This window comes from Phyllostomus hastatus, unplaced genomic scaffold (assembly GCF_019186645.2).
Source record: "Phyllostomus hastatus isolate PE091 unplaced genomic scaffold, TTU_PhHast_1.1 phas_contig_159, whole genome shotgun sequence".
Lineage (NCBI taxonomy): Eukaryota > Metazoa > Chordata > Mammalia > Chiroptera > Phyllostomidae > Phyllostomus > Phyllostomus hastatus.
The window spans coordinates 23983719-24004625 of NW_025333640.1; the positions used below are offsets into that span (position 1 = coordinate 23983719).

Sequence of the window (20907 nt, forward strand, 5' to 3'; positions counted from 1 at the left end):
CTTACTGAGCACCTTCTTTGTACCAGGAGCTCTCCTCGGCACTGTACACATATTATTAGCATTTTAAGTCAATCCATTAAATATCATACTGAAAAATTGAAAATGTAAGAAGTTGGAAAATTGTCAAGACTAGGAAAAACAATTTTTAATACAACAAGTTTAGGTGGATAAAATGGCCCAAAGACCGTATTTTGAGAACTGGGGTTTTGTCTCCCAGATTTATATTGGTTTTGAGCTACATTACTTAAGATACTTCTTGTTTTCATTAGTAAAACAGGGATATCTAGCTCACATATTTATTATGAGAATGCATTTTAATGCTTTATAAATTACAAACTGTAGTTTGCGATATTATTCTTTTGGAAGATGGATATTAGTAATTATCCTGAAATTTTAAAGAAAAAGAGAAAACTTAGAATGTATCAGCACTACAAAAGCCTTTTTTTAACAGCTAACTTTTACTAGTGATTATATGAGAGTCTGTCGTGTGCCCTTGAAGGGGGCTGAGAATTCAAAACTATTTGTTTTCAATAAATGTAGATGTTTGCAGCTTGATGTTTCATATATTTTTCATAGTAAAATTGGGGCGGCCCTTGGGACTTTTGAAGGTTAATTTGCCTTTGCTTATGCGCCTGAGGCAGGCAGAAGAATGCAGCTTGTTGGCACTGCTGCTGCGGCCACCAGGCTTCTGACCCACAGCGCCCAGCCCCTGGGCGCCCGGGGAGGGTCGTGGGGTGTCACTGCGTTCTTTTCTCGTAGACTTCACTGATGACATCAGGTTTGTTCAGTGGGTTTTCTTAAACATGCTTAAATCAGCTGAAAAGTAATTATTATTGCTGATACTTGACTGGGTGCCCAGCACTGAGCTGGGCACTTTAAATGCAGTATTTTTGTTTCCCTTCTGATGAGAAGAATTACCTCTCAAAGAAGGTAATGAGGTATTTTTTTATTGTAATAATCTTAAAAATCTGATTTAGAAGGTTTTACACATCTTGTTCAGAAAGGTATCATTACTGTTTCTCAAACAGTATACTTATAACTCTAACACAGTTGTCAGTTTTGCTGTTTGTGAGTTGAAATATTCTTAAGTATAGTCATTTTTTTTTGCTATTTGTACATTTTCAAGAGTTTTGATGTTCTCTTTTCCAAGTTATTTCTATTTTTTTAATGTAATACTTATTATGGTAGTTTTATACTCTGATTTTTAAATCATTCTATTCTGAAATTCTTTTATTATTTTATTGATTTTAAAAATCTTATACAATTCTATTCGTTAGCCTTATGTAATATCTGTAATTACTTTTCTGTATCCTAGGGCTGTTTATGTTTACCTGGCTATGAACTTGAATTATACCTCTCTAATCAATACTTATTTCTATTGATTTTTTTTTCAGGAAGTTACCATTTTAAATGACCAATATTTTTTACTCTTACCCCTTTAATCAGTTTGCTGATTTTTAAAAATACTCAGCCAAGCTTTTACAGTTAAGTCGTACAAAGAGCTCTCTGTGGGATGATGGTGCTAGGCATTTTTCTGAATTGCCCTCCAATTGATACTTGTAACATCCTATATAAGCAAGAGGAGCCCTCAGCACTGGCTTTTAGTTCTTTTGCAGAGATGAATAAACATCTTGAAATGCTGATTTAGACAATGTTTTAAAAATGCTATGATGCACTTTGGTGTATGACAGACTCTTGCTTAGTTAAATGTTTTGCAGCATTATAACATAGTTGGATTCAGCTCATCTTTTAAAGCAGTTGTCAGGAAAATATGGGCCAGCATGGTAGAATGTATTAGCTCAATACATTGTCTCCATTTTATTATGAAGCTGCTGAGGAAGCTGTGATATACAGCACTGTCATTACAGATCTATTGTTAGGACGGTTCCACAGTCTTCTTTGTACCACCATTAATTTATAGCAGTAAACAATATGTAGCCTTCCAACTGCAGCAAAGCAGAATCTTTTAATGAGGTGGATGTTATTACCACAATAAATCAGTGCTTTCGCGTAATGTATAATTCAATGTGTGTATTCCCACTGTAACTTCTCTGAGTAAGCTGATAGTGTATCATTGTCATTGCACAGCTCCACTGATCTTTTTTTTTTAACCTTCTTTTATTTGGGGACTTCTTTTTTATATGCTTGCAAATAAATGTGGTATGTCTTGATAGCTGTCCTCTAGCAGGCTTCAGAAACCAACTGTAACAATAACAGCCAGAATCAATACTGTGGGTTCTACCTATATGGATCTCTGTGCAATGCCATTTTTTTTAGATGCTAGTGAAATCAATCCTAATTGGTTTTAGCGTTATATTCAAGAAGCGTGATTCTATAACTATTGATTTTGGGGGTGTACTCATTTGGAGAGTAATAAAAATAGGAGCAGATAAAGTGACTACTTAATATGCTGCAGAACCATACAAAAGGAGCATTGATTCTATTTTTAATTCACATAATTTGTCTTCCAGTGATTTTATTTCTTTTTTCCTTTTGCATAGCTCAGTCTTTAGGGACAGCAACTAAAATCCATTTAAAGGAATTCAAAATTGGTTCTGTAGCAAAGATTTCTTGGAGTCAGTACCATTCTTAACGGGCATAAATTTAGAAAATCAGATATAATTCTTTTCTGAAGAAACTAATGCTTTAAAAGGTGACATTTTAAATCAGTCTACTGTGATACTGATTTAGAATAGTAATCAACTAAAGATTTTTAAATATTTGCTTGTAAAGTTAAAAAATGGCTTAAAATAAAATGCTGATTAGAACCTTTCAAAGCTATTGAAAGAGAATGGTGCCAAAGATAAACAGTTTGAAAAAAAATAAAGAAATGTAGACAAACTGATGAATTTTAAATGCTGCTTAAAATCAGGTATTAACATGAAAACCAGTTTAAAAAATAGTTTAACATTGCTTCATACTCAATGGACTGTGTCTGAATGTATCATTTTTAAACCAATATTTTAAAATTGTTTTACATTACCATTTCCCCCATTAATAATCAGATATTTCCTTTCTGTTATGAACAAGAAATTACTAACTCATAGATTTTCATTAAAGAAAGTAATCTGACATTTTTTTCAGTGAATTGGGACTTAATATTTTAAATAATCAATAAGCATTTTCTATAATCAGAATTTTTTATGAGAATGAATTATTGCTTAATGCAGTTGATCTTAACACTCTTTCAGCCCTTAGAACCCTTTGAAAATATTTCCCCCCCTTTTTTATTGAATTTATTGGGGTGAAAATCTTAAGAACCACTCAGTGTATCTTCCTGGAGAAAATGTTCGTGTGCATCACCACACACAATTTTGCGTGCGGTTCATGGAGCTCAGGTGTTCCCTGAACAACAGCAGCAGCCATGATAACATTTATACAGCTTTCTTCTTACGCCAACTAGCATGCTGGAGCTTTACAGGCTATTATTTTATTGAAACTTGGCCCCCGTTCTAGAGGCTAATCTTAAAACCAGTAGTTAGCATTCACTGGGTGTTGTCAGGCAAGGTTCACAGGACTTCACCTGTGCTGACTCATTTTATTTTCCAAAACATCCTTCTGGCTGGGCCCTCCTGTCCCCCAGTGAGCCCACGCTCTTCACCACTCTGCTGGGCTGCTTTTGGGACCTCTGCTCTAATGCATTGTTTTCTGGTTTCCGGTCTGCAGTCTGTCTACGATTCTTTCTATAATGTGCAGTTTCCATTGCAGTGCAAGTACATTTCATGCAGGCATGTTTTTTTTCCTCGAAATTCTGCTCATACTAGTAGAAATTTCTAGGTTTCCATCTAACCCCCTTTCCCCGTAATCTCCTCCTCCCACTCCCTGCTCCCTCTAGTTCCAGTCTGTTCTCTTCTCAGAGCCTTTTATAAATTAGTCCTCCAGCTTCAAGATTCTCTTTCTGGTTGTTGCTTCTGATTAACTAAATAGAATTTTATAGGTGCTTTCAAAGTATTCTGTAGTTACTTCATGTAGTTGCCTTTTTAAAAAAAAATAATTTACCCAAGGGTATGTTTTTTATTGGTTTTTAGAGGGAGAGGAAGGGCAGGGTGGGGAAACATCTATTTGAGAGAAATACATCCACCAGTTGCCTCCCACACGCACCCCGACTGGGGATCTAAGCCACAAGCTAGGTATGTGCCCTGACTAGGAATCAAACCTACAACCTTTTGGTGTTAGGGATGATGCTCCAAGGAACTGAGCCACCTGGCCAGGGCTACGTAATTGTCTTTTTGAAAATGCTTGCTACGGGCTGACTAATGACTTTGATTCAACAAAAGCTAGACTTAGAAATGACAGGTTTCTCCATTTGTTCATATGGGTATGTTTAACCTCCATTGATAAGAAGTTTGTTTTTCTACTGCCTGGATGTAACAATGTATTTTAGCTCAAATAGTTTCTATAGTTTTTAATTCATTTTCAAACTTGCTAAAAGGGCAACATTTTAAAGAGTGAAAGAGATAAAAGACACTTACATTTGTGCTTTTATTTGTTTTTCCTTCCCACTGGCAGCCAGTAGGAGCTTTGAATCCGAAAAGAGCAGCATTCTTTGCAGAGCGGTATGAATCATGGGAAGATGATCAAGTTCCCAAGTTCCACTATGGTACTCATTACTCAACTGCAAGTTTTGTTCTCGCGTGGCTGCTAAGAGTAGTAAGTTCAATTTAAATGATAAACCATGCATAAATAAGTTCAGTGTTGTGGAGAATAGGCAGTCTTTTTTTAATGTTTTTTTTTTCCAGTGACAAGGTTCTAGTTGTATCTCTTTTTCCCACTTGTTGTGTATTAGTGTAGAATTGCCTTAAAAATGTTTCACCTCAACCTGTGTCACCTTCTTCCTTAAATTTGCCTGTTCACATGGTTGATATCCTACCTGATTCTAAACTGTAACATAGGTTATATTCAAATGTTACCTATTAAAATAAATAAGATTTCATGAACACATCAATGTATACTCATATACTTAGGAACTTCAGTTGCCCGGAATGGAATAAGGTATGTCTGTAGGTTACTCCAAGGCTGCCATGTATTGATAATATATTGGTTAAACAAGAAATGTTTCTGTAAAATGGAAAGGTGATTCATCTACTGGAAAGTAATTTCTTTGGGAAAGCATTAGCAGCACATCATTAATTAAAGCTTGTTAGAAGGGTACAGGCAGACATAAATCCTAGAAGTAATTTATAGTGCTTAGCTAATTTCAAGCAATTATCCACTAATACGTGTTTAAGTGTTCTTTAACTAAGAGGAGGCTTTTAAATCTTCCAAACATTTTTCTTCTCTTAATCATAAATTAAATATTGAGTTGTAACAATAGGAAAATTACATATTTGACAATTTCTCTGTGTTATGAAGAAAATACCATCTAATTTATGTGTGAATGTTTTTAACAAATCGTTCTTAGAAGGAAAAGTGAAAAATGTTGCACATACCAAATTTTGGAAATATTTCTTTTGAGAGAAAAATGATTTGAGAACACATATTACTGGCTAATGTGTATCAGTCATTAGAGTATTTAGGTATAAAGATGTATAAAAACCACATGTTTATGCATGAGGGGGAGGTACTGATTTTTTTAATTGCTAATTTTTTAGGAACCCTTCACAACTTATTTCCTAAATTTGCAAGGAGGGAAATTTGATCATGCAGATCGAACTTTTTCATCAGTTTCCAGAGCTTGGCGAAACAGTCAGCGTGATACATCTGATATTAAGGTACAGAAATGTTTCACTTTTCAACTATTGCCCATGTGTTCCTTGTTGAATGAAGGTTGACCATTTCTCCTCTGCTGCACAGCCTAAAGATAAGCCTCAAAGACTGAGGTCTTGCTTAAGTGGCCAGGAGCCACTGTGCGGAATTTGTCTGGCTCTCCTTTTCTCTCTCCTGCCTGTCGCTGCCTGTCTCTGCGTCTGTGTGCATGTCTGTCTCTTCTCTCTCCGTCTCTTTCTTCAGCTGTGGAGTGGAGTCTTTATTCCTCCTCCTTGGAGTCTTTATTTTTAAAGAAAAAAATTATGATAGATATAAGGAAGCATGCTCGATGGAAATCCAAATTCAGTGTATAAAATTGACATATAGTCAGAAATGCACTGTGAGAAAAATCTCAAGGCTTTTATTTTATTTCATTTGATGTCAGAGACCCCACATCTCTATTCTTAAGGTGGTCATCTTTTACTGGCTGCGGGTCTGAACGCACGCCTGACTCTGGCTGGTGAAGGACTGCATTATTAAGGAGGAGGAATAAGAGCTCTCTTGTCTGCATATTCACTGCTGCAGAAGATCCAGACTTTGCGCAGTGGTTACTAGAACCCTTACCAAACTTTTGCCCACACCCTCAGAAGTACCATAACTTACTTTCACGGCATAGTGTCTCTTTCGGTAAGGTGTTGATGTCAGATGCTCTTGAATGCAACGAGATATGCCTATCGTGAAGTTCCTTTTATAGTCTCATACAGACATGTAAATAATTATACTATATGTGAGAAAATGGTGAGTTCTATGTAGGGTATATTGAGAAGTTACATTACTAATGTTTATGTTTTTATATAGTACTTTAAAAATTTAATAAAATGAGTTCACATACTTTCTTACTTAAGATTTCATCTGTGAAGAAATAATCATACATATTGGGACATCTATAGGATTTTTTGATATCACTAATAACGAGCTATGGAATACTCTTGAAATGATATATCACACTCTTTAAGAATCATCAATAGATAATTTGGAAATGACTATTAGATAGCAGAATAGTTAACAGATTTAATAATTGTTACTTAATTCCACTTCTGATCTTGCATTGTGTGATTGTCTAACTCTTTTGAGAAATAGCAGGAAACATAGACATGTGAAAACACTGATCAGCCAGACTTGTTGTTCTCAGATTGAAGAGTTGTAAATTTAAAAAAAAATTATAAATTTCTTCATTTATTAAGCATGCAATGACCAAGTTACAGCCGCATTCTTAGATTTGACACTAGCAGTGTAAACAAAAACAAAATCATGAATTTGAAGATTATTTTTTCCCTCTGCATTAGAAGGGAGTGGATGTCTTTAACTCTTTTCCTCTCTCAGCACCAGACACTCCTGCTCGGTGCTGGGTCAGGCGGGAGGTGCACGTGACAGATCCTGTAGTTTTGTCTTCCCTTTTCCCTAAACCTGTCTTTTTCCCCTCAGTATTCTTTAATGAGCACTGTCTGGTTCAGTTTTTTCGAATACTTCCCTTAAAACACCCCACCTATTAAAATAGATAAACCCATGCAAATCAGCTACAACATTAAAAAACAACAACAAAAAAAACCCATACAAAATGCTTGTGAACTTCTTTACTTTTCTCCTTCCTTATTTTGCTCACTGGTTTTCTTCCTTCACAAATCATAAGAGCTTAAATGTATCTTGCTTTCCTCTGAACGCCCCAGCAGACTTTAATAAAATTGTTCCACTTACTAGACAATACTAGAGTTTCAGGTCTTGCTTCCGTGGTACTTAATTTCTAGCTTTCCAGCAGTGTCAGATAGGGCATCTGTATGAACAAGTGGAGAACAGGTTGGGAGAAAAGTTAAAAAAAATAATTTAAAATTCCTAGGGTCAAGTTGATTGGAGCCTGATTAGAAGTAGACCTTCATTCTTAAATACTATTTCATTATGTTGAGACACACAGAAATTTTCTTCAGGACTAACTTTGTTGAAATCTACTTGCCCTTCTAAAAATATGAATATTCTCCTTTTATGTTTTTACCATAACATATCTGTAGGGTAGATAGGACATTGATAAATTACCCCATTTTCTGTATTGATAACCAACTAATTTGGGTCCTACGGCTTAGTGACTTTTAAATACTTTGAAAAATATGCAATATACGGTTACTGTCTGTCGGGGTGTTTGACCCACAGCCCAGGATGGCTGTGAATGCGGCCCAACACAAAACCGTAAATTTACTTAAAACATTTTGAGATTTTTTTTGTTTTCATTAGTGTTTGTGTATGTAATCTGTGGCTCAAGACAACTCTTCTTCCAGTGTGGCCCAGAGGCACCAAAAGGTTGGACACCCTAAAGTCATTCCTGTTGCACTTTATAACTTGTACCTTATAAGTGTTACATTTTAGTACTTTAAAAGCATGTTTAAATTATTATGATATAATATAGGGGAATAAGTATATGAGAAAGTATATTTAAATCACTATAATCGTGCAAACATTTTATTGAGATAAAGCGTATTTCAGTGGAATTATGTAATTATAGTTTCATCTTTATTTGAATGGTCTTGAAATTTCTAGAAACACAGAGGAAAATGTTAAACAGGAGAGGGGATAGTGAAATGTGAGGGTGGATTCTAAAGTATTACCTTGATTGGTATCTTTTCTAAAATTTTTTATGCTGTTTTACAAATATGAAATTTTGTGAGGTGAACAGAAGGTTTATTTATTTTTTTCAGAACATAATATAACATTTCTAGTCCTTAACCTTTTTTCTTTTTGCTAAAGGGGAACTGTCACTTTAATATCTTAGAATCTCCATTTTTTCAATTGTGCTAATACCGAGAGAATAGTTTTCTAAAAAGTAAAGTTTATTCCTATGAAGTAAAGGTAAAAGTATGAATCCTTTTTATTTCAGAGAAGAGAGTGACCCTGTTAGACTTCACTCAAAGCAGCCTTGCACTTTTAGCATGACTTACTGTTTCAGGTTTGGGGCATCACCTGTATTTCCCTGCATCCTTGGTGGTTCCATCCGAAATGGGGCCCTCAGTGCCACCTTCTGTTTTGCCTGGTAGGCAGTTTGGAAGCTTTGCTCAGTTCTCTGCGCAGGCCCACCACACTGTCCAGTAGAAATATAATGCAAACCACAATTGTGTGCCATGTAAACAATTTTAAATTTTCTTACAGTTGCATTTTTAAAAGTCAAAAAAAATGTGAAATTTTAATAATCTGTTACCTGGGATATCTAAAATACTTAATTCACCATAGAAACGATGTGAAATTATTAATTAGATACCTTTCATTTTTTCTTTGAGATCTGCTGTGTATTTGTAGTTACACCATGTGAGTATAACCACATTTCAAGTGTCAGAGAGCCACTCGTGGCTGGTGGCTGCTCTGGTGGGCAGTGCAGATGTCCGTGTTGTTTCAGAAACCGCCAGGGGACAGCTCGGTGCTTACAGGAAGGTGAGCGCCTTCCCCTCTCCGAGCAGCAACTCCCCTGGTGCTGTGCTTCATCTAAGTTTGAGCTGACAGCTAGTGGCAATAATAGGTAGTTTTGAGGACTAGAGTATAAGGTGCTACAATTGGGTTGGAGAATCATCACTGTGATAAGTAATAATGTTTAATCCTCAGCAGGCTCTCTGTTTCAAGTCTTAAAACCCCACTTAAGTTTAGAAACTGAGGTGCAAAATGGGTAACTGTCCTCAGCCTGAACTGTTAGGGCTAAATTTTGTGGAACAAATCACAGACTCCTGAAGGTTGAATGAATTTTACTATACAATCACATCTAAATATTAGGCAAATCTCTAAGCTTTTGTAGGCAGTGTGTTCATTTCAGGTGCTTTAGTGTCAATACATTAACCCTAATGGTTAAATACAACCTGAAGCACTGCAGTTGAAACCCTTTGTCACCTCTCCTGCAGAATGATTAACTGTGCAGACTGGGGTAGAAGCAGTCACAGCTGCCCCCAAGGCTCACTAGTTGAGAAAGGGGGCAGGAGTGAATGCATCTGAAAGGGAGATTATTGGTGCATCGTGTTTCTCCAGAAGCTCAGAATTTAGTGCAATGATACATTACTGAAACAGCCTTTGCTGAAAGTGATACTAGAGTAAAAAGTTTGACAGAATGCTGAGGTCGCTTTCAGTATTTAAATTTTTTACTATAGGCCCTGGTTGATGCAGCACCAAAGAAAACATCGCCGTTGCCATCAATGAACTGGTGCACTAGAGCAGATACAGACAATGAAACCGCCCCAGCAATTCCATGTAACAGGGGCCCTGTGGGCTCATAATACAGCATCTGAAATGTGGAGAAGGGACAGAAAAGACAAAATCCAGGGCCTGCATTGTTGGGCCTCAAACGCCTCCTGTGGTAGGGAGGCATGGGACGGGGTGGGTGGGTAGGAAGCAGAGGTGTGACAGGAACAGGTGCTGTGGTTCCGGGAGATGCCGATGGCTGGTGTTTGAGTGCGAACTGTACTACGAGCAAGCGAGAGCGGGGACAGTCAGTAATCTGTTAAAGGAGTTAGGCCAGAGGCAGTGGACGCTTAAACCCAGTAGTGATACAGGCACTAGAGAAATGTGGATGAATTTAAAACATTTAAAAGGTAAGAATTGTTAGGATTTGGAGATTGATTTGTCTTAGATGAGAGAGAAAGACAAATTAAATTTGACTTGGGCGCATGTGTAGAGAACAGAAAAGCAGGTTTAGTTGTGGTCCAGGTATCTGGCCTCCATGCTCTCAGGGGGAGACTTCCTGTGGCAGTGAGTTAAAATCCCCCCAAGCACATTTAGTTAGCTCAGCATTTATTGATTGTATATCTTATGCAGCATGTAACAGAGAGCACTTGGGGTTAAAAAGTTAAGATAAACACAGGTATCTACTTCCCATATCTCCAGGTGAGAAAGACAGGATTGCATCTAACTATTTTTAATACAAGTTTGGCAGCGGTAAATGCTAAAAATAGATAAAAACAAAACAAAATTCTCACTGGGGAGAGGTTGTCAGTGACTTCACAGAACATGTAGTATTTGAGTTGTATATCTTAAAAGATGCAAGGGAATTTTAACAAACCTCCTAAATCAATGTCTGTGCTTTGGACATTTCTCCTGATATCTGACTCCCTCCTCACCATCTTTATTTGAACACGTAAAATGTATCCTAAACTTAACACGTTCAAAACCAAATTCCTGATCTGTGTTTTGTCACGCCTGCTCTTCTCCCGGTCTTCCCCTTCTTAGTAAATGGTTTTCCAGATGAGTAAGAGCTGAAGCCCTTACGCTGTCAGAGACCCGGGGCTGCCTCCTGCCCCCTCCAGAATCCTGTTACTTCTTGACCTCCCATTGTACTGTTCGCCCTTGCTCTTTCAGTTCTAGCTAAACAGGACCTTTTTGGTATTCTTCAGAAACTCCAGGTATCTCTCCACCTCGGGGGCTTTGCTTTTACTTTTTATTTCACTTGGACAATTCATCCAGAAATCCTTATGGATTTATTTCTTCCTTTCATGTCTTTGCTTAAACATCACCTTCTTAGCAAGGCCTTCTCTGTCCTCTCTATCCAAAGTTACATCCCTCAGCCCATGCAGTTTTACTTCCCAGTTTTGTTTTTCTTCATATCACTCACCATCTGACATCCATATATTTACTTGTTTGTTTATTGCATCTCACCCGACTGGAACATGAGCTCCCCCTGAGCGTGAAATCTGGACTCTTGCTCATTGCTTTATCCTTAGAGCTTAAAACAATTCTTGAAACACAGTAGGCACTAAATTCAGTATTTATTAAACGAATGCACTGATGACATGTAGAAGAGTGTTCTGAGCAAGGAGACTCACATGCATGAAGTTAGGGAAAATGCTTTGCACATTAGGGAATGCTTTCTTGGTCTACTAATTGGTCTTACGTACTTGGCGTACAGGATACAAGGAGAGATACAGAAAGAGACTTGTGCTCTAATATGAAGACTCTTGGTAGCACTCTGAAAATATTTGACTTAATTCTGTAGGTCAGGTCAGCAAAATATTTCTATAAATAGCCAGATAATAAATATTTTTCGATTCGAATTTTGTGCAATCTCTGTCGTAGCTACTACTCAGCTCGACTACTGTAGTGCAAAAGAAGCCATAGACAATATGTGAACAAATGAGTATGACCGAGTTCCAATAAAATTTTATTTATGAAAAGAGGTGGCGGGTCACTTTTTTCCCATGGGCTGCAGCATACTAGCTCCTGCTTTGGCAGTGAGAGCAATTGCAGGTTTCCGAGCAGCAGTTCCACATAACTGAGGAAGCACTTTGGCAGCAGTGTTTAAAATAGACCCAGGGACGGGAAAGAGGATTTGAGCCTGAGGTAGGGAGAACTGTCAGGAGGCCATAACAGTTAGTTAAAAGGAAAGATGTTAAGTTCCTCAGCCAGCTAAGGGGATGGATTCAAGGGACAGGTTAAAAATAATTTTCCAGGACATGGCATTTGGTTGACTTCCCACTACTTTATTGAAACCAGTCTTGTCATGGTCATTAATAAACAATTTCCATGTTGTCTAATGCACATTTTCAGTTCTCATCATACTTGATCTGCCAGCATTGTTGAAGCAATTAATTGCTTCATTTTCCTTGTAATGTCTTCTTCACTTGGTTTCTGAACTAAGGAGCCACCTTCTTCTGGCTAGGCTTTCATTGTTTTTCTGAGCTGGACTATATCATGTTTTCATACCCCTACATCATCGGATTACCTTAGGGCTTCATCTTCACATTTATTCTGCATGAACACTTGTTCCCTTGTTACGTCCTGGCTCCCCCCTGAATTCTAGATTTATACAGCCAGGTCGCAGGCATGTTTAATGCCCTCTTCTCTACCCCAAACAAAAAAGTCGTCTCTTCCCTCAGTGTTTGCCATCTCAGTAAAAGACAGCACCATTTACTGAGTCCGCTCAGGCCTTTAGGAGGCTTAGAATCTTTGATTCCTCCCTTTATCACACACAGGACGCTGCCCAGCTTCTTGACCTGCAGAATGTGTGCAGAATCTGCCCAGCTATCGCCATATCCATCTGCCCCTAGGACTCTAGCCCAAGTGACTATCATCCCTCATTCCATTTGTTTCCCGCATGGTGTTTTCTCCACATGGCACAGCAAGAGTAATCTTTATGTATTATAAATGAGATTGTATTCCTCTGGTCAAATGTCTGCAATGACGGCCCATCCAAGAACAAAATTCAAGTTCTTAATTTAGCCACAAAGGCCCCGTGGTATCTGGTGCCTCTCCGATTCCTCATCTGCTGCAGCCTCACTTGCCTTTGCTGCTGTCCCTGCTCAGACATGCCCCGCCCACGCCTGTTTAGGTGGCATTGCTTACAAGGTTCTCTGAGCCTGAGCCACTTTCCCCCAGGTATGTGCTTCGCCCAGTCCTTTCATTCAGGTTTCTGCTCCAGTGCCACCTACTCAGAGTGGGCTTTCACTGAGCACCCGCCCAAAATCATTCTGTATCCCCTTATCTGTCCCATGCTTTTACATACTTTTTGCCACTGTTTGACATGATACACATACAGTGGTTTGTTTGTTTATCTCCACCACTAGCAGTCTATGAATTTTCTATTTTAGAAATAGATTTTCTATTTTATCTCCTTTGTAACCTCAGCATTTAGAACAGGCCTTGCAATTAGTTAGAAATCAGCAAATATTGACTGAATGAAGGAATGAATAGATTTAAAGGTGCCAGAAAAAGAGAAGTCAGGGAAAGAGACTGGGAGAAAGGAGAGTTCGTTGGAAGAGAAAGAGGAGAGTGTATGGCCACCCCAGCCAGAGTGCCCTGCAAAACCAGAGTGGACATGAGCTCCACGCCCTGTGTTCTAGGCAGGGCTCTTCTGGCCAAAAGGAAACTGAAAGCCGACTGTCATCTGCTGACCGAGAGTTGTTAATAAATGTGGTTTTCTACATTTTTATACTTAAGATGGATCGAGTTCTGTACCTCATATGACTTTACAAAAGAAGTCCACGTGGACATCTTGTCACTGGTCATACCTTGTGCACTCAGTTTGAAAATCCGTCTTGTAATCTATTGTGTATTGTTAGTGATGAATATAAAATTTATATTAAGTTATGAAATTAGCAGGCTCAATACAGCATATTTAATACTTACAATTAAGTAAATAGAATGCAATTAAATCCTAAGATACTACTAAATAATATTTTAAAATAAATGACTCTCACTGATATTACAAGAATTAGTTTTAGCTTTAAAAATTAACCCTTAAAAGTTTAAGTGCCCACATATGTTAAAGAATACAAAATGGAGATGATCATAGAATGGTTTTATTTGTGTCTTGTGAGATGTGTAAAACATGAGACCTTTGACTTGCCCTATTCTACCTCTGAAATCCCAGGGGTCTGTAATTTGAAAGATAAGTTAGCTTCCTTTTCCCCTATGCGCATACTGCCTACCATAATACATTTCATGGATGCTGATAGCATCCGCATTATAGCCATTTGTAAGTAAGTGTTTAGCTACAGAGAAACATAATTGCTGGGAATATATGTCTTGATGCATTTGTTTAAAAAAAAACTTAAACTTTAACGATTTGGTAGTTTTATTTTTCTTAGAAAAAATAAATTTATCATTTCTTCCTATTTTTCAGGCATATTTGTAAATAATTGAATATTTTTAAATGCTAAAGGAAACTGAAATTAAACTCTTATTCTTTTCCATGTATCCCTTGTACATTTCTGGCTCATATACTCCCTCCCTTCCTTTCTTCCCTCCTCCTTCTCTCCATCCTCCTCCTCTCTTTTTCTATTGTTTTTTTTTTTTGCAAGTTTCTCTTTTCCCATCCTCCTCTCTTTGCCTTCCACACGTCCACGTTAGTGTGTGCTCAAGCTGTCTCACCTCTTTCTTAGCAATATGAAACGTTTACACTGACTGAACTAGCCATCTGTTCATCCTGGTTTTTACACATAACCTACACATACCTTGCAGATTTGTTAATTTCACCACATCACTTAACCCTTTTCTTCACGTATCAGTGGGTTAGGTGACGTATCCATGTGCAACCTCACTTAAAGGCAACCTTAAGTGAAATAACACAAAAGAAAACCAGTTTTTCCATAGGCTGATCGATATAAACAAAGGTTAGGTTTCTAGTATCTCATCAACAAAAATGTTATCTGAGAACCTGCTGTACTTTTTTTTTTCCTAATCTTGAACTTTGTACTTTTGTATCTACAATGATTTGTTTTTGTTCTTGGTGAAAAGTATTTGAAACACTGAGTATTTTTCTTATGTTACTTATATACTAGGCAGGAAAAAAATCTTTTAAGGCACTTAGAAAATGTTCCTGTCATCCTGAATTATAAAAATGTACACACATCAGCTATGATTTGTTATTTTGTGAGTGATCAAAAGATACTTTTGTTACATTAAAAATTTAGACTGTTCATTAATTATGTTCACGGGCACCGATATTAACTGTTTTCACCCATACTCATAGCAATATGTACTTATTTTACAACTTTTTCAAAAAAGATTTAAGGTGGGCATTTAATTCATGTCTTCTCTTCTGGTAGCTACAGCGTACCTGTTGTTTGCATTGTTAGTGTTTATTAACTCTTCCCAAGTTACAATTTCCTTGGAGATAGGGTCCTGGAAAAGCAACAGGCTCAGTGAAAATGTCCAGTCCCGATATGGAAGTGAAACATGTGTTGAAAGCAGGAGAGAACTATAAAATATTGAGGGTATTCATCATAAAGTGAGACATGTTAAGCCATACTGTCATTGCTAATAAAGAATAATAAATTTGTCTTAAATGTGATAGTTATTTAGTGGAAATTATGAAGTCTCAAATATTTTTGTGGACACATTAACTTTTATACCTAAGTTGTATTAAATGCCCATAGAATTATGTTAAATGCTTTCATGAATGAACATAATTCAGTAAATATCCTTTTGACTTTAAGAATCAGGCAGGTTGAGCCTATAATTTGAGATATTTATCAGGGATCACATTAACGATGATAATAATAATAGCAATAAGATCTTATGTGCATATGGAATTCTATATTATCTCATATTAGCCTCATAGTAACTCTGTGTTTTAGAAATGGCAGTTGAGGGGAGTAAGGCTCAGAGAAATTGAATTAATTTAAAGACATGTGGCCAGTAATCTGAGTAGGCAAGACTCAAATCCAATTATTGTCCTCACTATATTAGATTGAGATAGATTATCTATTATCTATTGGTTTGTAATCTATTATTTTTCTTTATTTTAATGCATTTGAAATGGCAGTTTTCTAATATCTAAAACCACATGGTATTTATGGGATCTGTATAGAAGGGTTATAGATTATTTTTCTCCAATTTCAAAAATTACTGTTGTTTCTTTTACTAAACAAAAACATTGTATTTTATCTAATAAGTAAGGAAAAAACTAAATTTCAACATCAATTTGAAAACTTTCAGATATGCATGCAGTCCACTTAAAATGACTTATAGGTACAATTCAACTCTAATTAATTTTTTAAAAAACCTTCTAATTTGTGGCCTAAAGAAGTAAATACTTGAAAGTTGAAATGTATCAGAGCATGCACATTATTTTTCCATAATGTTCATTTACATTTTTGTTCATTAAAAAAAGCTTACTTTCATATATTTTTTCTTCAATAAACTATTATTTCCTAGTGGTGAGAAGCTAAAATTTCATTTGCACATTTGTATTACCATCAGTGACCCCAGAACAGTGTACATTAAATTAGTCACCTTGCTGTAGCGCTGGTATTTGAGTTGGCAGGATTTCATATTTTAATAAGAGTGAAATAAAAATTTAACTGTGATGTAGCATCTTTCTTTTTATTTTGATTTTGATTGTATTGTTGCTCTGGGTTAATAGATTAGTATTTGCCGTGGGTGCCAGGTACGTTTGAAGTTAACGGTTTTAGTTCAGTGGGTGGCGCTGGTGGCTGTGAGCAGGGGAACCGCACAGCCTCGCGCAGAGGCCACTTGTGTCAGCGGGGATCGCACCTTAATAAAGAAAACTGAAGCATATGTGTGGTCACAACCAATCCTTATCATTAGACCATGAAAGCCTTGGGATTTGTGATCAAAGCAATGGGCTTATCCTGAACTGTGGTATAACCTCTGGTTGAACCTTTCACATTTTTATTTTAGGAGATTATACAATACATTTGACCATGTTACCTGCTTCTATGACCCATCTGCCTAATTAAGTGACAGAGATTAAAATCATTGTCAGCAAGTCAGGAGAAAATGTGAATTATAAATATCTCTGTCTTCTGTCACTGTTTACTTATCATTTTCTACTCATGTTTTAAAGAGTTGCTGAACATGTGTTTTTTATCTAGAGCTGAATGTTCTCTTCTGATGAATATAAAACATACTTCACTTTGTCCATGTTACATTAGAAGTATTAGAAAGACTTAATCTTTGACTCTGTTACTAAATTTCATCTGTCAAAGGAGATCATTTTAAGCTCTAATATTTGGTAATGTCAAGTGATGTTTCTTAGAAAGATGCTTTCAGTATTTAGATGGAATTCCATGCTGTAAATGGAATGTCATTGTCATCCATAGAAAAATTCAGGCTGTATGTACACTTACTCCTTTTGTCACGTGTTGGTGTACCTCAGTTGAGTTCGGTAGGTTTATTTGACATTAAAGACGATAATTCAACTTGTTATCAACTGATTTATTCATGCACGTTTCCTTATAGTGAGGTGGTTGTGTGTTTTAAGTGTATACGTTTGCTCCTTTACTTAGTTTGTGCTTATTGATGATGTTGGTTACACTATGTGTAGATTCTTCATGATCTTTCCCTTCGGTGTTAAATTTCTTGGAACATTCATTCCATTTTAAATTCAGTTTCATTTTTTAAATTCACTTATGGAAAAAATGTTTTTCTTATGGAGAATAAGCTAAACTTTGTTGCCTGGCATTCAGGCTTTCCACACTTCGGCCCTTCCCGTGTCTCCGCAGCTTTATTTCCCGCCTGGTGCGGATAGTCCTCTGTAACCCGGTTACATAGCCCTTTGTCGGCCATTGGAAATGATCATCTGCACGTTCTAATTGCTATACCCATTTTTGAAATACTCCCCTTGTCAGACTATTGTAGTTCCCCCACCCCCACTTATGTATCCTTGAGTTGAAATACCATTTTTCAGTCATTCAGTCAACAGATTTTCACTGAATGCCTGGCTCGTGTCACATTCCATGTCTAGGCTTTGGCGGTGTGGCGGTGAATGAGATACGTGAAGTCCTCAGTCTCGTGGAGCCCTAAGTTTAGAGTGAGATACAAGCAGCACTTACAGTGCAGTGTGATGAGCGTCGTATTAGAGGAATGCATTGTATTGTGTTCATCTCCCTAAAGCTTACTCCGACCGTCCCGGCTGTTAGACATCCTTTCCTCTTTTGAGTTTCTAGTGTGCCATTTTTCCTACAACCATTTTCCTCCTCATGAATGTACCCTTTCACTCGTTCTCAGCAATTTAAATCTGCCATTGGTAAGAAAGGAAAAACGCTTATGGATCCATACTTCAGACTCTACCCTAGTTCTCTGCAAAGGGTGAAAAACTAAATAAATGTTTTTATTTCCATGTGTGATAATGATTACATCACATCACCCTTTGTGTCACTGAAATATATATAAATTCATAACCACAACCTCAAGTATGTAAGACATGTCCCAATTTGAATTCTAATCTTTTTCATATTAGGCTACTTGGAAATTTATCACACAGTCATTAAAGGGGTTGGCAGGGACCTCCTTTTCCCAAGACTGAATGAGATCCAAGCTTATGTGGCACCTAGAAAATTGGCCCTCACCTCTTCATTCCATTTTGTCTCATCCTCACTCTCTAAGACACGTGGTTTTGGGAAGCAGAGGGCTCTACTGATCATACCAAGCTTGGGTTAAGAAATATTTGCTGATGCCAAAATTCCTGGCACCAAGGGACTCGCTTCCCGAAGTGTACCATTGTGAGGCCACCGTGTCCATCCGCAGATTGTTTGGTATGCAGGGGTGCTTGTCCTCCGAAGCAAAGAACAGGAGCATAAGCCCAGCATGCACTCCACCCACCCAGCTGAGTCCCCTTTGGGGCTGCATAGCTCAGAAGGGTTGCCCTTTTCTAATTCACAAAGAGGCCCAATGTGAGCAAGTTGGGACCCAATAACAACTCACCATCCCCTGGGTCCAGCCTAGCTTCATCTCCTTCCCCTGGCGCTGAAAGCAAGCTGATTACAGATTTAGAGAAACCTGCCTCCCCAATCTTGGGAAAACCTTCTCTCTCTTCTGTGGGCTCTGTCTCGAAAACCATTAACTTTTGACCCTGTTCTCCTGAACACCTTACAAAACAATCTGTTTGCTTAGACTTTCACAAAAGACAGAAAAAGAGGATGTCTTCAAGGCGCCTCTGCTCTGGACCAGGCAGAAGTTCTGGGAATGCCTGACTGCTCACTGAAATCAAGGGGTACGGAGGTTTGAGGTAAAAACTAAGAGGGCAAAACTAATTTATATCTTGATAACTTTGAGTTGAAATTTTAAGCTTTTTAATCAATAAAGTGTAAAATTTTAATTTTGAAATATTTTTAAAATGTACATTGTATAAAATTTATAGAAATCTTTGTAGAAAGCACAAATAAGATCTATTATTAAAGTAGAAATTGATGAGTTTGTTATTACCTCCTGCCTGGCATGTTAGAAATCGCATAGCTGAAAGTTTAACATGGACCAGTAAGACTTAAAAGTGCTTTCTGCCTATCTTTTGTGAGTAATTTCTCATTTGCTTCATATGTATTTTTGTTTCATTTATTTTCTTTTACTACATTTTATTGATAATGGTATTGCAGTGGTCCCAATTTTTCCCCTGTTGTCCTCCTACATCCAGCATCTCCCACTCCCTCGTGCAATCTTCCCACCATTGTTCATGTCCATGGGTCATGAGTATAGAGTCTTCAGCTGCCCCATTTCCTACACTGTACTTTACATCCCCATGGCCATCCTGTAACCACCTATTTGTACTTCCTAATCCCCTCACCTTGTCTCCCCCATACCTCCTTCCACTTGGCAACCATCAAAATGCTCTCTGTATCCATGATTCTGTCTCTGTTCATCTTGTTTGCATAGTTTTTTTTTAGATTCAATTGTTGATAGGTATGTATTTATTGCCATTTTATTGTTCATAGTTTTGATTTTCTTAAGTAAGTCCCTTTAACACTTCATATAATAATGGTTCGGTGATGATGAACTCCTTAACTTTTTCTCATGTGGGAAGCTCTGTATCTGCCCTTTGATTCTAAATGATACCTTTGCTGGGTAGAGCAATCTTGGCTGTAGGTCCCTGTTTTTCATGACTGAATATTTCTTGCCAACCCTTTCTAGTCTGCAAAGTTTCTTTTGAGAAATCATCTTACAGTTGTGTGGGAACTCTGCGTAAGTAACTAACTTTCTTTCTTTTGCTGCTTTTAAGATTTTCTCTTTAACATTTGGCATTTTAATTATGATGTGTCTTGGAGTGGGCCTCTTTGCATCCATCTTGTTTGGGACTCTGTGCTTCCTGGATTTGCATGTCTATTTTCTTCTCCAATTTAGGGAAGTTTTCTCTTTTTCAAAAAGATTTCCAGTTTCTTGCTCTTTCTCTTCTCCTTCTAGCACCCTTATGGTGCATATGTTGGATTGTTTGAAGTTGTCCCAGAAGCTGCTTAGACTGTTCTCGGTTTCTTGGATTATTTCTTCTTCTTCTTGTTCTGATAGGTTGTTTTTTGCTTCCTTATGTTCCAAATCATGGATTTGATTCTCAGCTTCATCCCCTCTACTGTTTTCTCCCTGAAAGTTGTTCTTTATTTCAACTAGTGTATCCTTCATTTCTGACTGGATCGTTTTCATACTGCTGAGGTCTTCACTAAGTTCCATGAACATCCTTATAACCAGTGTTTTGAACTCTGCATCTGATAGATTGCCTATCTCCATTTTGTTTAGTGCTCTTTTTGGAGTTTTGATCTACTCTTTCATTTGGGCCATGTTTCTTTGTCTCCTTATTTTGGCAGCCTCCCTGTGTTTGTTTCTATGTGTTAGGTAGAGCTGCTTTGACTCTGTGTCTTAATATCATGCCCCAATGTAGTAGGTGTCCTCTAGGGTCCAATGGCACAGCCTCCCCTCTCACCCAACCTGGGTGCTCAAGGTACGCCCTTTGTATGGGCTGAGTACACCCCCTCTTGCAGT

The 20907-nt window shown here is 37.5% G+C and overlaps 1 protein-coding gene across 4 annotated transcripts in view; it reads left to right on the forward strand.

Moving 5' to 3' along the window:
- Window positions 1-20907, forward strand: part of LRBA (LPS responsive beige-like anchor protein) — a 513768-nt gene that overhangs the window by 374151 nt on the left and 118710 nt on the right. For all 4 annotated transcript variants that reach the window (XM_045831330.1, XM_045831331.1, XM_045831332.1 and 1 more), the window contains 2 exons: window positions 4510-4650; window positions 5592-5711. In XM_045831330.1, the coding sequence (XP_045687286.1) occupies window positions 4510-4650; window positions 5592-5711 (261 nt within the window). The remainder of the gene's footprint in view (window positions 1-4509; window positions 4651-5591; window positions 5712-20907) is intronic.